The 16,411-nt window shown below is 36.8% G+C and overlaps 1 protein-coding gene across 1 annotated transcript; it reads left to right on the forward strand.

Annotated features, from left to right (window-relative positions):
- Positions 1 to 1,110: 1,110 nt before the first annotated feature.
- On the forward strand, positions 1,111 to 9,848 carry LOC103147739 (carbohydrate sulfotransferase 3-like). Its single transcript, XM_016678690.1, has 5 exons — positions 1,111 to 1,222; positions 1,546 to 1,732; positions 3,403 to 3,568; positions 5,313 to 5,864; positions 6,206 to 9,848. The coding sequence occupies exons 3-5, from the start codon at positions 3,489 to 3,491 to the stop codon at positions 6,900 to 6,902; spliced, it is 1,329 nt and encodes a 442-aa protein (XP_016534176.1). The 5' UTR covers positions 1,111 to 1,222; positions 1,546 to 1,732; positions 3,403 to 3,488; the 3' UTR covers positions 6,903 to 9,848.
- Positions 9,849 to 16,411: the final 6,563 nt, after the last annotated feature.

Raw genomic sequence — 16,411 nt, forward strand, 5'->3', positions numbered from 1 at the left:
CAGTTGCTCTACACTCCCTTACACAGGCATACAGCAAAGCCTTCTAGGGTTCAAATAAGGCTCAAGTTGTCTCTGAATAATTTTACTTTACTCTGCTGCCTCCAAGTGGTCCAAGGCTGTTTATGCACTATGAAGGTAATTTCTTGCTAAAGGTATTTCTAATAACAAGCTTGGTAGTTAGTAATCTGTAATCACAGTAATATTGCCGCTTTCAACAGACTGGAGACGTTTGTGCTACATTAAGTAAGTGAAGACTCTGAGTCACTTTCAGGATGTGTGCTTGGCTTATGTTGTGACAATCTATGGAGATATAACATTCCACTTTATAGAAAAACAAATTATCATATCTACTGCCAACAGTCTTATTCACATTCATTCATGTAACAAACAGATCGATTTGATACACTTTAAAGCCATTCCAAACATTATGGTTAATGCCAGTTAAACTAATTGATTAAATCACCCCATTAGCTTATTGCAAGTCCTTGTGATAAACAAAACAACACCTGAAGAGAAATGGACCCCTTTTAAAGAAAGAAACCAACTACAGCACTATTACACAATAGCACTTTGAACTGTTTTGTTGCTGAGATGTGCTTTATGAAAAATTCTTTGTGTGGTTTCGACCTCAAACAACTTAACTATGGTGTCTGTCTGCCTAACTGAAACAGGAACCTAAACACAAAAGAGAAACTTCATAATGCATACCAATTAAGGCAAGTAGCAAATAAAAGCCAGGAGCAAGAAAAGGCTCAGGAACAGGAGTTTACACATCTAAGAGTTGCTATTACAAAACCCTGAAATGTGAGCGGATATCAGAGCAAGACCTATACAAGCCATCCTCGGTAACACCTTCTGTCATAAAGTGGGTCAAAAATATCATCATGCTATTGTTGAAGCAAATGAATAAACAGCCTTGCTTTAACCCTCTATGGTATAATGTTGCCATTTGGCAACAAATCACTCGAAGCCCTTCCACACACATACAGTACCTCCAATTTTACAATGTAGTGCACTGAAAGAGAGATGAGACCCCAAGAGAAGCAAGAGCAGTATTTAAATTTGTCACATGATTTTCTGGGAGGAAGTTTGACACCCTTTTCTACAGACCTCTTCACAGGGAGGAACCTCACCATTTGACTCCTCAGAAGTTAGGGGAAAAAAGTATTTTTAACATTTTCTTTGGCCAGGAAAAAAAGAAACATACTCAAGAATAAATTAGGTAAGTTCACTGTTCTTTCATCCATTGTGCTGTATTTTATAATTTATCCTTCAATTCGAAACATACCCAAAATTTAGTTCGACAAGACAGTGAAATAAAAGTCACGTGCTTTTATACAGCGTAAGTAAAAATCTGATTTCGGCTCTACGATTATTTACGTTTGGAAATTAAAATGATTATTTAAATATATTTCTAGACACATAAATGTGCAAGCAAGCTCTCGGAGGCATTGCCGCGTTTTGCCTAATACTTCAGGTGAAAATCAGAGGTATTTTTGGCTTCATCGCTCCACCTTCCTCTCTCTTTATTTGGCCTGGTGGTAGATTCTTGTCGGTGCCGACGCTCTGCATCCGGCAGAGGAGAGCAGCCCGCGTCCCACCAACACATGCAGTACAATGAGGCAGTGTGTTCGCCACAGAGAAGACAAAGCTGCAGGATGCGTCGAAGAGACGGGAATTTGCGCAGGACCAGTGACGTGTTACTCGACTGCCGCGGACAGCACTACTGAAGGTTTGTTAAATGCGCTACCTAAAAAAACAGAAAGAGAAAAAAAAAGTCCCGTGTGTGTGTGTGTGTGTGTGTGTGTGTTTTTTCTGACAGGAAATGAATGAGAGAGCTGGTCGAAAATAAAACACGAAGCGCGACAGCCTCGGACAGAAAGCTTGTAATAAAAAATAGTTCGCATATCAAGCGTTTGAGATGTTAAATATTGCTAAAACCTGCATAACTTCTACTTCTTCTGTAGCAGTCATGAGTGGAATGTATACTCGTCTTAATGTACTGAATATAGATCTATGGTTAAGGGAAAGCAGAAGGATAATTTTTTACAACAAACCAGTATTTCACATAGACTAAACTAGATTCAGTTTTAATCTTTTCTTTTTTTTTTTTTTTTTTTCTTTTTTTTTTTTTTTTCTTCCCAGACAGCACAGTATAAAAAGTAGTCAGTCATCAACCCGCATTTACATAGCGGACGCCCCCTCCCCCTCGACGACTGCATGATATTGAGCAACACAGACGCCACTTTCACATGGTGGTTGCTGGTCAATATAGCAGTGCCATAACATCCAAAATGAATCAAGAGGTTTTAAATAAAATCACATTCTTTATTTCATGTGTACAATTTGAAACAGTCACTCAAAGTCTTCAAAAACCCTTTGAACTGAAAGCTTTCAGAAATGATAATTGACAGCAGCTCAGAAGGCAGCCATTGATGCAATTTGTAGAGAGAGAAGAAACAGTAATACGCGTTTCTGCTTGAACAGATACTCAGATGCACTCCAGTGACTCATGTAGAAGTGTCTGCTCAAACGTTTCACCGGCACTCTGACGGCTGAGGTTAACTCATTTAGGGATATTGGGTAACAGAGTTAAAGACCTCTCAGCTACTAAGAAACTACTGGAAAATTGTGGGTGTCTTATTAGCTGTCTTGGCAGGACTAAGTCTGTCAATATCTTTTTATACTGCAATAGAAATGATTTACTACAAAGGTTGGACTACTTTTAGATTCAGGGCATAATTTTCCTGTCAGAAGATAACATTTCTCAACCGTGGGAACATTATTCAAAACAACTGGTTCTTCAAGATTTGAACAAAATCAACTACCTGCAAGGTTGTTGAGTCATGTCTTTATTACAGCCTGGGTTTAGTCTTTACTTAAAAAAATGTTGGAGATAACTACCTAGACATTTTAGACCATTTTTCACAGAAAAGAAACATAGTATAGGTATTCATTGGAACGATGCAATGGATTTGGAGCAAAAGATGCCATTTTGCAGTTATTAAATTCAGCTTATGCATAGTGCACCAATTCACAACAAATCCGATTTCTATGACTTGTTCTTCTATGAAGCATGTTTTCAATTAAATTCTAGAAATACACAGTAAATCAAATGTACACTAATAAAAAAAAAACAATCATATGATTGAAATATGGCACATTGCAGTATCAGACAGTTTAATAAGATTATAAAACCAGTAGTATGTCCCAAATGTTTGTCAGTTAATATAAACATAAACCATAAATGCTTGGATTTCTTAGTGCATTTATTGAATTTAAAAAAAAGATTTTCTTTTTTTTTGCATTTAGTCTGTTAATTACTAATCAAAACAGATCAAGGGAATATAAGACAGTTATGATCTTTGTCCGATTAATGAGCATATCTTCAATATGTTGCAGAATGAATCACTAGTCGCTACATGACGGCCTACAACCAAAACAAGGACTAGACTCTCGAGCTCCAGTTCCAAAACCAGGACTCAAGAATGAGGACTAAGTATGCAGTCATCTTCATCTGCATTGTGGCCCTGGTCATCATCGAAAAAGAAAGCAATATCCTATCAAGGTAAAAAAAAAAAAAAAAAAAACCTACTGCAATTTCATAATTTCAAGAAAAATGGTTGAGTCTAGTAAGATAAAAAATACAATTCCATTTTTACTTCTCCAAAAAGTCATTTTGAGTTTTTACCTTCATTAATAAAAGGCCCATTTCTCCCCCTTCATATCTTTTCCTTTTGACATTTTGTAACCATCAACCACAGCTTCTCTTGTTTCCACATTATTGGACTGTTTTACGTTGTCTTTAAGCAGATAAAGCTTAAGTTTTCTACATAAATCTAAATGCATCAGGGCCTCTGTGAAATCTGCACATGATGCCATCAGTTAGAAGTGCCATGTGCGTGAGAATTTAATATCCTCCTCAAACCAAGAAACTGTGACTGAAACAGAAAACAGGTGTGCCTTATTTCTCAATCGTCTGAACTGTGGCGGTAAACCACATGTTTGTACACGTACACATCCCTTAGATATCTGCAAGATAGTAATTTTGTCAGAATCCTATTACATTACAACCAGAATATCTACACACAAAGTACAGTAGTGTCAAATGTGCAGATCTCAGTAAAGATTCAAATTATTTTCACCATTATTATGAAATTACTGTAAACTAAAACACTGCAATGTTTATCCCTGTGATTCTATGAATGATATCCTCCTTTATTGCATTGTGTCAGCTACATTTTTTTTTTTGAAAATGAAACCATTATTGGTTATTTTTGTGAGGCCTACCTGGTTTGATAACATTGCTGGTTGGTATTTGTCAGCTCTAATATTCCATGCTAGAAAAATGTAAACTTTTTTTTAATATAAAAGTTAGTACCTAGTTCTTAGATCTGAATCTACCCCCCTTTTTATAACTCCTGCTGGGTTGTGCAGCCATGTCTGCATACCAGCATACCACACTATCAGGGTCCAGTGACTGCTGAGTATTACTTAACCCATTCAAATCTGACCTGGAAGTTAAAATATCTTTTTACTGTTTTGTAATTCTTACTACACACTGCAGCATCACATGCTGAAAAAACCATTTGTCAAGGTTGCCGCAGTCTTGAAAAGTCTGGATTTTTCAGGTTTGCTGTTGACCTGCCAATTATGTTGTCAACACCCCATTGTTGAACTTTGTGTTTAATTATATGTAGAAAGTTTAGAGATGCAGAAATCAGGCTTTTACTAGCTCTTACAAATCTTAACTGTTTTGATATCTTTGCTGTCATTTTAGCTTTTGGCTGATTCCGAGAAGACTGTCCTTATTGGTTCAAGAACATGCCTCTAACTTTAACTGAGTTTTACTAAATTCTAAAAAATGCATAAAGAAACATGCTGTTGGCTGATGCAATAAAAGATGGAGGTTCTTAGTTTTGATGCATTTAATGAATTGGAGAAAACAATTTTTCAGTAATCGAACAACTAATCACCAATGAAAGTTGATGAAGAGAAAATTGCTTAATCTTCATCTTCGGCTGATTGATGGGTGCAACTCCAAAGTGTCTGTTATCTGATTATTCATTTAAGAGAAACAACCACAACTATCATCATGGGGATAAACTGATAAGTGTGGCAAGGAGAGTATTTATCAGAAGCTAACTGTCTAGGGTCATGCGTTACTTCTTACTGCTTTGCATTGGTTGTTGGTTTATCCGACTAAATTCCGATTAAAAATTAAATTACATGGACGTTTGTGGTTATATTGAGACAAATAATGTTTCATACATTTTAATATTTCATGCTCAATTATCTATTTTCTTTACCAGGGTCTCGGATAAGCTGATCCAGAGGCAGATACCACAGCAAACTCCAAAGACTCCTCAGAATGACAACAATACAGAGTCCAAAGATTATGTGGATGTTCTAAAAGTGCTGCTCGGCCAACAACCCGCCTCAAAAAACAACCAAACAAATCTCCCAGAAAAGAACGAAGTGGATGAAACGGGCGACATAAATGTAAAAAGAAGCAGCAGTGGTCGCAAGCATGTGTTGCTCATGGCTAGCACACGGACAGGATCATCGTTCGTGGGGGAGTTTTTCAATCAACACGGAGAGACCATGTTTTATTTGTTTGAGCCTCTGTGGCACGTTGAGCGCCTGTTGGCCACAGCAGCAGAGGTGAACAATTCGACGGCTTTGCCAGGAATCTACGGGGACATCCTCCAGGCGCTGTTCCTCTGTGATTTCTCTCCCCTTGAAAAGTTCATCTCTCCGTCACCGCAGAACCACGTCACCCCTGATCTTTTCCGCAGAGAGTCAAGTTTAGCTCTCTGCGAAGAACCTGTTTGTACTCCCGTGCTCAAAGATGTTTTTGAGAGGTACTGTCCAAATACTACCAAACCAACTTTGAAGCTACAGAATGGGAGAACAAGGGATCTGAAATATTTTGTGTTGTTAATGCCTCTTTTTAAATTGAATTTTACAAAGGTTCTAGTAATCATATAGGCTGCACTGTGGATGGATGGATGGATCAATCTATTTACAGTGCTTTACAAAAGCAATACTTTCCTTGAACTTATTCTTTCAAGATGGTCTTAAACTAACAAACACTTTTTGGTTACATTTAGTAAATTTCTTTTTTATGGCTTAAATGGCCTGTAAAAACTCAGAACCAACTCTCTGAAACACATTTGTCTGATGAAAGTATGTATTGTTTTAGGTATCACTGCAAGATTCGCCAGTGTGGACCACTGAACTTGACTCTCGCATCTGAGTCCTGCCTCTCCAAGCAACACCATGCCATCAAGGCTGTCCGTGTGCGACAGTTGGACACACTGCAGCCCTTGGTGGAGGACCCCCACCTGAACGTCGCCATTATCCAGCTGGTTCGAGATCCACGGGCCATCTTGGTTTCACGCATGGTGGCCTTTCCCTCAAAATACCAGACATGGAAAGCCTGGGCGCAGGACGGACAGGTGCCTGAAAACGACGAGGAGGTGAAGAGGCTAAAAGGAAACTGTGATCAAGTTATGACATCTGCAGAATTGGGACTTAGCAAGCCCCAATGGCTAAAGGGACGCTACATGTTGGTGCGTTATGAGGATATTGCTCGGTACCCAATGCAGAAGGCCGAGGAGATGTACAAGTTTGCAGGGATACCTTTCAGCTCCCGAGCAAGGGAGTGGATCCTCAGGAACACACAGACTACAGAGGAAGCCAGCGGAATATATTCCACACAGAAGAACTCTTCGGAGCAGGCGGAGAAATGGAGGACTAGCATTCCCTTTACGCTGGTTCAGGTTGTGCAGAAGGTGTGCGGTCCCGCCATGAAGCTGTTTGGGTACAGATTTGTGGATGATGAAAAGACACTGAGTAATAAGTCCATCAGTTTGCTTGAGGATAAACAATTTTCATAATCAAGTGGAGTTTCTACAAAGACTGGTACATGGAATGAGGTGGGGGTGCATCCTGCAAAGCTTGGCAGTTCATCACAGGAAGACAGAGACAAACAATATCATTCACAGAAAAACTCATACCTGAAAGGCAATTCTTGAGACCAAACAACTTAGTTTGCATGGCTTTGTCCTCTGAGAGGAAACTAGGGAGAACCTGTACATTCATAAGGAGAACATTCAAGCTACATTGTAGAAAGAAGCTGGTCAGGATTGAAAAAATTTTGCACAGCTCCAATAAAAAAAATATATAACAAATACATACATATAAACCAAAACACCAAGCACCATGTTAACCATGTTAACCATGTGCCTAATCTTACCAACAATTTATGCACGCTGTATTCACTCAGATGCCAGTTTCTCAAGCTTTGTGGCATGGTATTTTTTTAGTCAAATATCAGATAAGTCAGCATTTTTCAGTGGTTACTGTATGGGATGTGTGGTTTTAGGTTAAGATGATAACATTTTCAGAGATAAACAAAAGTGTGATATTGATATTGGAATAGCCTCTGCAGTACACTGTAAAAAAACAACAAAAAAAAACCAACAACTAATTTACAGTAAAATACTGGCAACTGTGGCTGGGACATCCTTACATTGCTAGGATGTCACAAATACCAATCTAAGTAGTCAATTGCCAATACAGGGTCCCAATCTGAAGCGTCATTACTTTTAATAAAATCAGCATAAATGACTGTCAACTCCCTTTTCAAAGTGAATGAAAACAATCCATTGAAATGATTGTGTTTAACTTAACTCATGTACCACAAATGTTCTGGATCCTACAGCAACCTGAACAAAGGCTTAAATTGGAAAATTGCTTCAATGTTTTTGAAATAGTTTTATCTAGTAGCTTTTATCTCATGTTTTTAAAAATCTAACATAATTCAATACATTGAAATCTTGCTTCTGATGACAATGTTTTTATGTTGACATCCTTTCTGTAGCGATAAGATTATCTTAACATGATTCCTCTGTTTTTTTTTTATTATATGGCTTGAGGATAATAACTTTGTGCAGTTCCAGTGAACTGCGTTTTGTTTGAAATTAAAACATACAAACCGACATCCTTCATAAACATGGCCCATAATGACACAGACGGAGAGCCACTGCAGCCAACTCAGCTTCTCTTTAATCGTTAATATAATTGTAAAACATTTAACAAATTAATTTGCTGGACAGATTAATGTATAATGTACAACAATTTTGCAGGCAATACAAAACAGACAAAAATGTTTAAAAATGAACCCATGCAAACACATCTGCACATTTTGCTGGGGGTGCAACTGACATAAAATTACATCATTATGTCTATCAGAGTTCAGTCTCGGGCTCCTATCCTGATTATTGATATTTAGAATCAGATTGGGACATTCATCATATATTCACAAATATTTACTAATATTATAATTGAAACTAGAGTAGACAGCTAAGGTCTCATTTGATCAGATGGGGTGTGTTTTAGTAGTTTAGAAATCTTACTCAGGTAAAGTGAAACAGCAGTTCCTTGTGTCTATGAGGAGCATTCATACAGTATGCTCCCAGGTGTATGTATATGATAATACTCAGAACTTTAAAAATGTTACTAAGGGTTTTGCAGTAATTTATGAAAATACATGTGAACTTGATCTATAAATGACAAAATATAATCATGTATTATGTTTATAGGAAACACTATGAAACATCACTTACCTCAGATGGCTTTTCAGTAGTTCAGTGTTATTTTCCTCGCACCAGCCAAAGTTTTCCTACCTCCTGGTGAATGAGAGGCTTTAGTTGAAGCCTCTTTTCTAATAACATGTTATTTTTGTCACCATGCTGCCTAAACAAGAGATTAAGCTGTTAAACTACATTATGAGCGCTTTGAGAAATTTTGTCTATCTAAGTTTGGTTTGTATTTGCTGGCAAAATTAAGGTCATCATATTTTTCACGAAAATTTAGAACCAACATTTATTCAATCTTCAGAAATATATGTGGGGGTGTTTTTTTGCAGAATGCTATATGTGTGTGCATGCCTCAGACCATATCTCTCTGTAAAACACAGGTGGTGTTGTATAAAGGTAACTACTGTGGCTATGATTCAATGACATCTTTGTGTTCAGCTTGGCTGAGACCCCAGAATGCTGCCACGCTGCTTAAGGAAAGGCGTTTGCTGTAGAGATTCATATAGAGCAGATTATTTTCACCTAAAAAAAAATCTAAAATCAATACTTTAACATACCAGGTTGCCAAGGATACACAAATACCTGACTTTAAAACTGTCAGTGTTGTTGGGAGTTTCGTTTGGGGTTAATATAATCCATAATATATATTTTTTTTCTGTAACAAGTCTCAGTTTATATCTTCTTTTCTGAAATCCAAAAGTAAGTATTTCAGGTTTCGTATGCGGACTGTTAAAATGACACTTTTTTTTTTTTTTTACTTAAGAACACACAAATATTTGTTTGATTTAACCAAATTCCAGCTTTTCACATTTTGTCTCAGGTTATGCACAAAGGATTCATTCTAACTCCAACCTAATACCAATCAGCCTCTCATGCAAAACCTGTTTTCCTCTGTTATCATCATATTTAACGAGCCTTACATTTTTTACAAAATTTCTCAACAGTTTAATTCTCATTTTCTATACCTGGACCTATTTTTTTGCTGAATGTTTGCTTTAAGTTGTTAGATTTTTTTTTTGTATATTTATTTTCGTGATCACTAGAAGTGACGAGGATGGAGTATCATTTTCTAGGGTTGGTTTTCATTGCATTGGACTACTGCCTATCCTTTTTTGCTGCCATATTTATTGTTTACAGATGAACCTAGATGCATAGTAATAGATTACACCTAATTTATTAGAGCTGTATCACACAAGTGCAAATATTATTCTGCTGAAGTGATGATTAAATTCCTTTTCAATGTGAGCGGTTTGTACCAATGAAGAAATGTTTTCCTATTTGAGAAATATTCTGTCACACATGATGAGCTACTGTTCAGAAAATGCTACATTTATTTGTTATATATGATGCCTATTCATAAGACTGTTCATACCCCTTGAAAATTTTCACATTTTGCCATCTAACAGCCACAAATTTCAAATTATTTTATTAGGGTTTTGAGTGACAACAAAAATGTGCTGTGAAATCAGATTCAGCCCCCATTAAGGGATGTTTTCTCATAACCTAACCCTATAATTCCCCACAACTTTATCTCTGGCCTGTGTGCTGCTGTGTTGATCTGTTGTATAAAAAAATAATCTGAAGTTTGTTGTCGCAGTATGACAAAATGGTGTGATCCTACTTATATTTACTGCCTATACTTGGAAGTGGCTTAGCCGTGCTATATTTTTATAACTGTTTGCAAATCTGTTTGCAGTCCAGACCAGAGAAGAGAAAAATATCCACATATTATTGCACAATGTAGCATTTCATAACAGAACTTCTGACTTTGTGTCATATAAAAGTCTTTAAATGCACAGTGGATGAGGCCTGCATTGATCAAATGAGGATGAATGTAGAATTGTTTAAATGTTGCCCGCGATCCCCATTTGGCAGTGTGTGAATTACGCTGAGACAGGGAACCCATTCAGCTCCACATTCCTCGTCGTTAACGTCCCAGCTGCTGCAAAGCACTTTGGAGTTACGACAGCTGCTGGTCAAGGAGATCATTCTGCTTAAGATGTTTCTGTATCAGCATAAGTAGTGTTTTTTTTTTTTTTTTTTTTTTTTTTTGGCAGTAGTTTCCTTTTCGGGAATCTAACCAGGGACATCTGCATTGATGACTGTAGCCTCTGTATATGGTGCGCCTGCTCTACCTCTGAGCCATGTGGCGGCCATCGCAACAGTTTTAAAGCTTAAAAATATCTAAAGTTCTTTGAAGATATTTATTGAAACTGCTTGTCGTAGCAAGTTGTTACAGTGATAAGTTTGTTTACCACAAGTGGGAGATGCCATGGTTTGAAAGTGAGTTGAAATGTATGAGGTGAGAGTAAAGATCTAAAGTGAAGTTGTGATTAAAACATGCAGAATCACGAGGGTATGGCAGGATCCCATTTATGCATGTCACAAAAACGGCTTCCAGCCCAAAAGCAAATTTCAGCCTTTAATTATGTGTTTTAAATCTTGTTAAGGAAGAAAAATGTCATAACTCCAGCTAAGTATACATCAAGTAAGACATTATATAGGTTTTCCTTTTTTGAGAATAAAAATCGAGTTTAAGAAAGTTGTTTATGGAGAAAGATTGTCAGTATCAAAGAAGATATTCATACATTAATTATTCAACTATTACGGCTATATTACATGTGATAACCACTGTAATGCATTCACAGATTTTAATGTTTAAGTTGCTTTTGGGCCAGTAAAAATAGCTAAATTGAGAAAACAACAAATAACTACAAGCACATCTCTTTTCTTTATAAGTGTTGCTATTTAATAAGGGCTAGAAACATGACTCCGTAGCTGCCCAGCTAAACGGAAACTGTTGGGATCCTCTTCTGACATTAACACACAAAACAAAAAGTTTGAGATAAAAGTTAAGGGGGATAATGTAAAGAAATTGTTGTCATAGCTGTGCAGAGAATAGCCAACAACAACAACAACAAAACAAAGATATTGTTAAATTTGCGACCAGTTGTCAGTGTGTCTGGGTTTGTTATACTCCGAAGATAAAGGGTTGTTTTCAGTAGGGATTGACAGATCTATCAGCCTAATTTCAGTATCACTCAATATTTAGTTTTTTTTTTCTCTGCCACTGCCTGTGGGCAAATAGGATAAAATCAAAAGTAGTGGACAGCAGCAGATTTGTATTGGATGTGTCCTAAATGTGTCAGACTGGTTTTATCATAAAACCTATCCCCAGATTTCACATTACACAACACTAAGATCTTGATTTTTTTCAAAAGATTTTAAAATGTTATGATAAACTAATTTTCACCAGGGCAACATAAGTCATTTGCTAAGTCGATCAATTTAAGGGAACACTAACATGAGTTTGAGAGTCTTGTTTCATTTCATTTTACTTGATTAAACATTTAAGCAAATCCAAACCATCACGATAATTCTCCAGCAATGTCATGTGAAATTTATTCCTTAAAATTTTCTGGCATATTTTTTGGGCACTTTGGAAATAGAAGAAGTTTTCAAGGATCTGACGGACAGATATCACTAAATAACTAGAATTTCTTTGCATTGGGGTATGAGGTGTTACTTTGTGTGATATTTAAGTGAGCGTCTGGTTGTCAGTCGGGTTATATTTAAGTGAAGTCTTATTTTTACTTTTGTGCCAATAATCAGTAAGCGAAATTGAATCAATCACAGTTAATCACAGATTTTTTTTCACACAAGACCGGGTAAGTTTATTCAGCATTTTTTGTTCAATATATGATTTTAAAACTGCATTTTCTATTTATTCAGGTTTTCTCTCATCTGATGTTAAGATTAGTTTTATGATCTGAAAAAAAAAAAAACAATGGTAGGAATCTTTAAGGAGTAAATATGTTTCATATATATGTAAATTTGTCCACAGTCATCTCAGTATTTACAAAAAAAAAAAAAAAAAACCTTTTTTCAGATGATTTTCAAGCATTATTTACAACATTCAGCTTTCTTTGCACTGAGTGACACTGGCTTTGGGCACACTATGACATTTAGATGCACAGTGTGCTTTAAACACACATGGATTCAATGATGCTGCTTGTGCTCCAGAAGGGAGAGGAAAAAGAGCTGAGAAAACAGGAAACCCACCCTCCCTTGTTCAGCTTCTGTGGCTTCAATTCATGTTCTGCCTTTCGTAAACGTCTTCTCTAAAACCCTTGTGCATGACCCGAACTAAGGTCAATTAAAAAATGTTCTGAATAACAAAAAAAAAACTGAATTTTTTCATTGTGTTGCTGTATCAACAAGGTATTTTTTTCTGCCTCGTGCTCTTTGGGATGATGACAGTCACTTTCCAGTCACACCATCACGATGCTCTACTTCAGCTTTCCACTCCCCTTTTAAAGACAAACACACACTCTTGGTACCTCTTTCATTGCACACTAAATTTCCTCTTAGTTGGTGCCGGTCAGAAGGTAAATAAATCCTGTGGATGGTGTGGAACACTGAGCGCCCTCATATGGCTCAGATGATCAATGAGTCCTTGTTTGTGCTTCTATAAGTTGTGTCAGTCGGCATGTTCCGCCAGGCTGCATGTGATTTAACATGATTTAAATCTGAAACCATGAAGTTTCATGGGTGTTCATGAAGGTTTACAATGATCTTCAAAACACGTTTCTGATATTTGAAAGACGAAATGCAAAGCTGTTGCTACGCTACAGTTATCTCACTTGAGTCCTGTAGAGGGCAGCAGATGCTTAAATATTAATAAGATTTGTTGTTTCCTCCATGCGCCTTTTTATGTGTAAATATGAAGCAGTATGTTTGCACGGAGCACAAAGCTCACTTACATCTTGATTTGTCCTTGATGTACACTGTGTCTTGTTATTTGGTCTAAAGACTCAACATTATGTTTTGACCATTTACATCTTGTTTTCAAATGTCGATGTTTTCCATTTTCAAGTGGACAAAAATTGGGAGAGGAAAGAGAGTGCTAATTTAAAACACATGGTGTCTTGCAAAAGTACTCAAAACACTTGAATTTTACGTTTTGTAACATTACAATCTCAAACGTTAGTGTATTTACCTGGGATTTTCTGAAAGAAAGCTGAACAAATTATTAGGAAACATTTTATATGATTTTAAATGAAAAAGCCAGCCAGCGCTCAGGTGGGATAATCTGTTGACAGGAAAACTATTAGTCATGCTCTCCACATGTCTGGCCTTGACGGCAGGGTGGTGAAAGAAAACGGATGTTGAAGGAAAGCTGAAAGACATCAAGCATGTTTGGAAAACAGCAAAAGAAAAAAAAAAAAAAAAAAACTTGCTTTGGTCAAATGAGACCAAAGCTGAACATTTTGGCCTAAATGTAGAATGCAATGGTTGGTGAAAAACCAACACTGCAGGTCACCCAAAACGCCATCCCCAGTGTGGACATAATGGTTACATCATCATGCTGTGGGTTTGCTTTCCTTCAGCAGCAAGAGGGAATTAGAGTTCACACAAAATATGGTTGCGTTAAATGCAGGTCAGTCCTGGAGAAAACCTGCTAGAGGCTGCAAAAGACTGGAGTAAAGGTTGATCTTCCAGCAGGACAACAACCCTTAACACACACCCAGAGCGACCATGGCATGGTGTAGATCAAAATCATAATCATGCATTAAAATGGCCCAGTAAATACCAACTTTAAAGTCAAACTAATAGTTTCAGGCAAACTTGAAAATGTGTTACCGTTCTATTCAATTGAACTTGAGCTCTTTTGCAAGGTATTATGGGGGGTTAAATGTACAGTCTCTTGATATGCAAGGCCCAAACGAGTCACTTTCATGCAGGCTAGAAGTCAGAAATGACATCACTCAGTTTTGGATTCATTTAAAAGCACCAGCCTCAACACACAAACATCTCTCTCTCTCTTTTTTTTTTTTTAAATGACAGGTGGAGAACCCTTCAGGGGAAATTGTTCCAGACTCACCTGCACCATTGTTTCAGCTGCTCTTCCTGTGTGAGGAGCCCATGTTGTTTGAATACAATGGGGTCAGGGAAATCACAGCTCCCATCAGACAGACACTCCATCATTGTGACAGAGACGACTGGCTAGAAACACTGCAAAGGCTCACTGCCAAACAGTTCCTTTTGCAAAACAGACAAAAATGTGTACAATGTGTTCAATACTAATATGTTAGTGGATATCCTAAGTGAGGAACTGTTTCTGTACTCTGCATTTTAAATGTGTTTTCACACATTAACATCATAATTACACCTGCCATTGTAGTTGTCCAGAATATACACACAACAAAACCTGAGTGAATTACAAAACAGGATAACTATATGTTTCAGTTTTAAATGAGAATTTAGTTAAACTAAAAAAAAAAAAGACAAAAGTCTGACAACTTTAACAAAAGCAAATTTGAAAACAACCAAGCTGTTTCTCTCCTTCTTTTTTTTAATTTTCAATTTTACAAAATTTTGTTAAACATCACAGAACTTGACTCCAATTGTCTCCAAATGTTTTCAGTCTTTATTTATAGCATAGTGAGGTATTACTCAAAGACTTTGTTCCCAGATTTCATCCAATAGGGGAAATGGTGTTGGAATGGTACATGTTTACTGGAGGGCATTTTAATGATTCTAATGTGTTTTTGAATGACTTCAAAGATTTACATATGTGAAGCTGGTCTCAGCTAGTTTCAAATATAACTCATTTTGTGATTTATTTTTGTTTGTTTGTGTCTTTACAAACAGACAAAATGTCACTCTATGCAATGGCAGCAAAAAGTGAAGCTAAGAAATTATAACAATACAAAACAAACAACAAAAGTCTTAATTTGCAAGAATTTCAAAAAGACATTCCACCTATAGATTTTGAGTTGTCTTTTACAACAATCTCATAGATTACTGATGTACAATGCTCTGTTTTAAGAACTACGCATGTGTTACAAACAAATACACATAATGATGATTTCCCAAATATTTTTGGGGTATTAGCCAGGATCTATAACCAATATAACTCAAACATCACAACCTTTGGCTGCAGCGTCTTCTGCAGAGACAGACATTTTGTACATAACGTATCAGATGGTTAGCTTTAATAGCCCATCCATCCACTCCTAAATATGTTAAACGCCATGTCCACAGTCAGGTTATGTTTGTTGACAACAACATATAACAGTGTTCAGTTGAATGTGTGCTTGACGTGAAAGCCCCATCAGAGAAGTCTATTTGAGATGTCAGAGTTGTGGATTAAAGCTCGCTCTGGGAATGTCAGCTTTGTCAGATAAAGCCGTCCTAATGCCGACACAATAATCTGTAAAGTTTACCAAGCTACACAGAACTCAACTGCTTAATTTAAATCCATTTAGATTTTTTTTTCCAATATAAATGTTGGGAATGTAATGAAAAAAAAAAAAATGTTACTTCTCTATCATTTCACTATGGGATTATTTGTAGTTTATTATAATTAGTTTTATAAGAAGAAAATAATGTTGCTTTCGGTACACCTCTAGCCTGAATAATATGTGGACCTCCATCTCAGCTCACATTATGGGCAGTCCTCACTGTTAGCTTATCCTGCGTTGTCTCTGCTGCTCCCTTTTGTTGATCAGTCTCACCGACCTCCTCTCAAGTTACATGAGCTATGATTAGTAATTTCAACCATTATGTATACTCCATGCATAATTCATGCTCTTTGTTCCTCTGGCTAAAAGGAAAAAGTGGCCCAAAAAAGGAATCCCCACCTGTTAAGACAAACCCAGATAACTTACCAAGGGGAGAGCTAGAATAATAGTAATGCAGCGCCATGCAACCATTGAAGAATTTTTAAATTGACAATAGGAATGTTACTGGCAAGGATTGCCCCACTATGATCAATGATTAACCATGGAAGCTGTTGGGTC

This window comes from Poecilia formosa, unplaced genomic scaffold (assembly GCF_000485575.1).
Source record: "Poecilia formosa unplaced genomic scaffold, Poecilia_formosa-5.1.2 Scaffold188, whole genome shotgun sequence".
In the NCBI taxonomy this organism is placed as follows: domain Eukaryota; kingdom Metazoa; phylum Chordata; class Actinopteri; order Cyprinodontiformes; family Poeciliidae; genus Poecilia; species Poecilia formosa.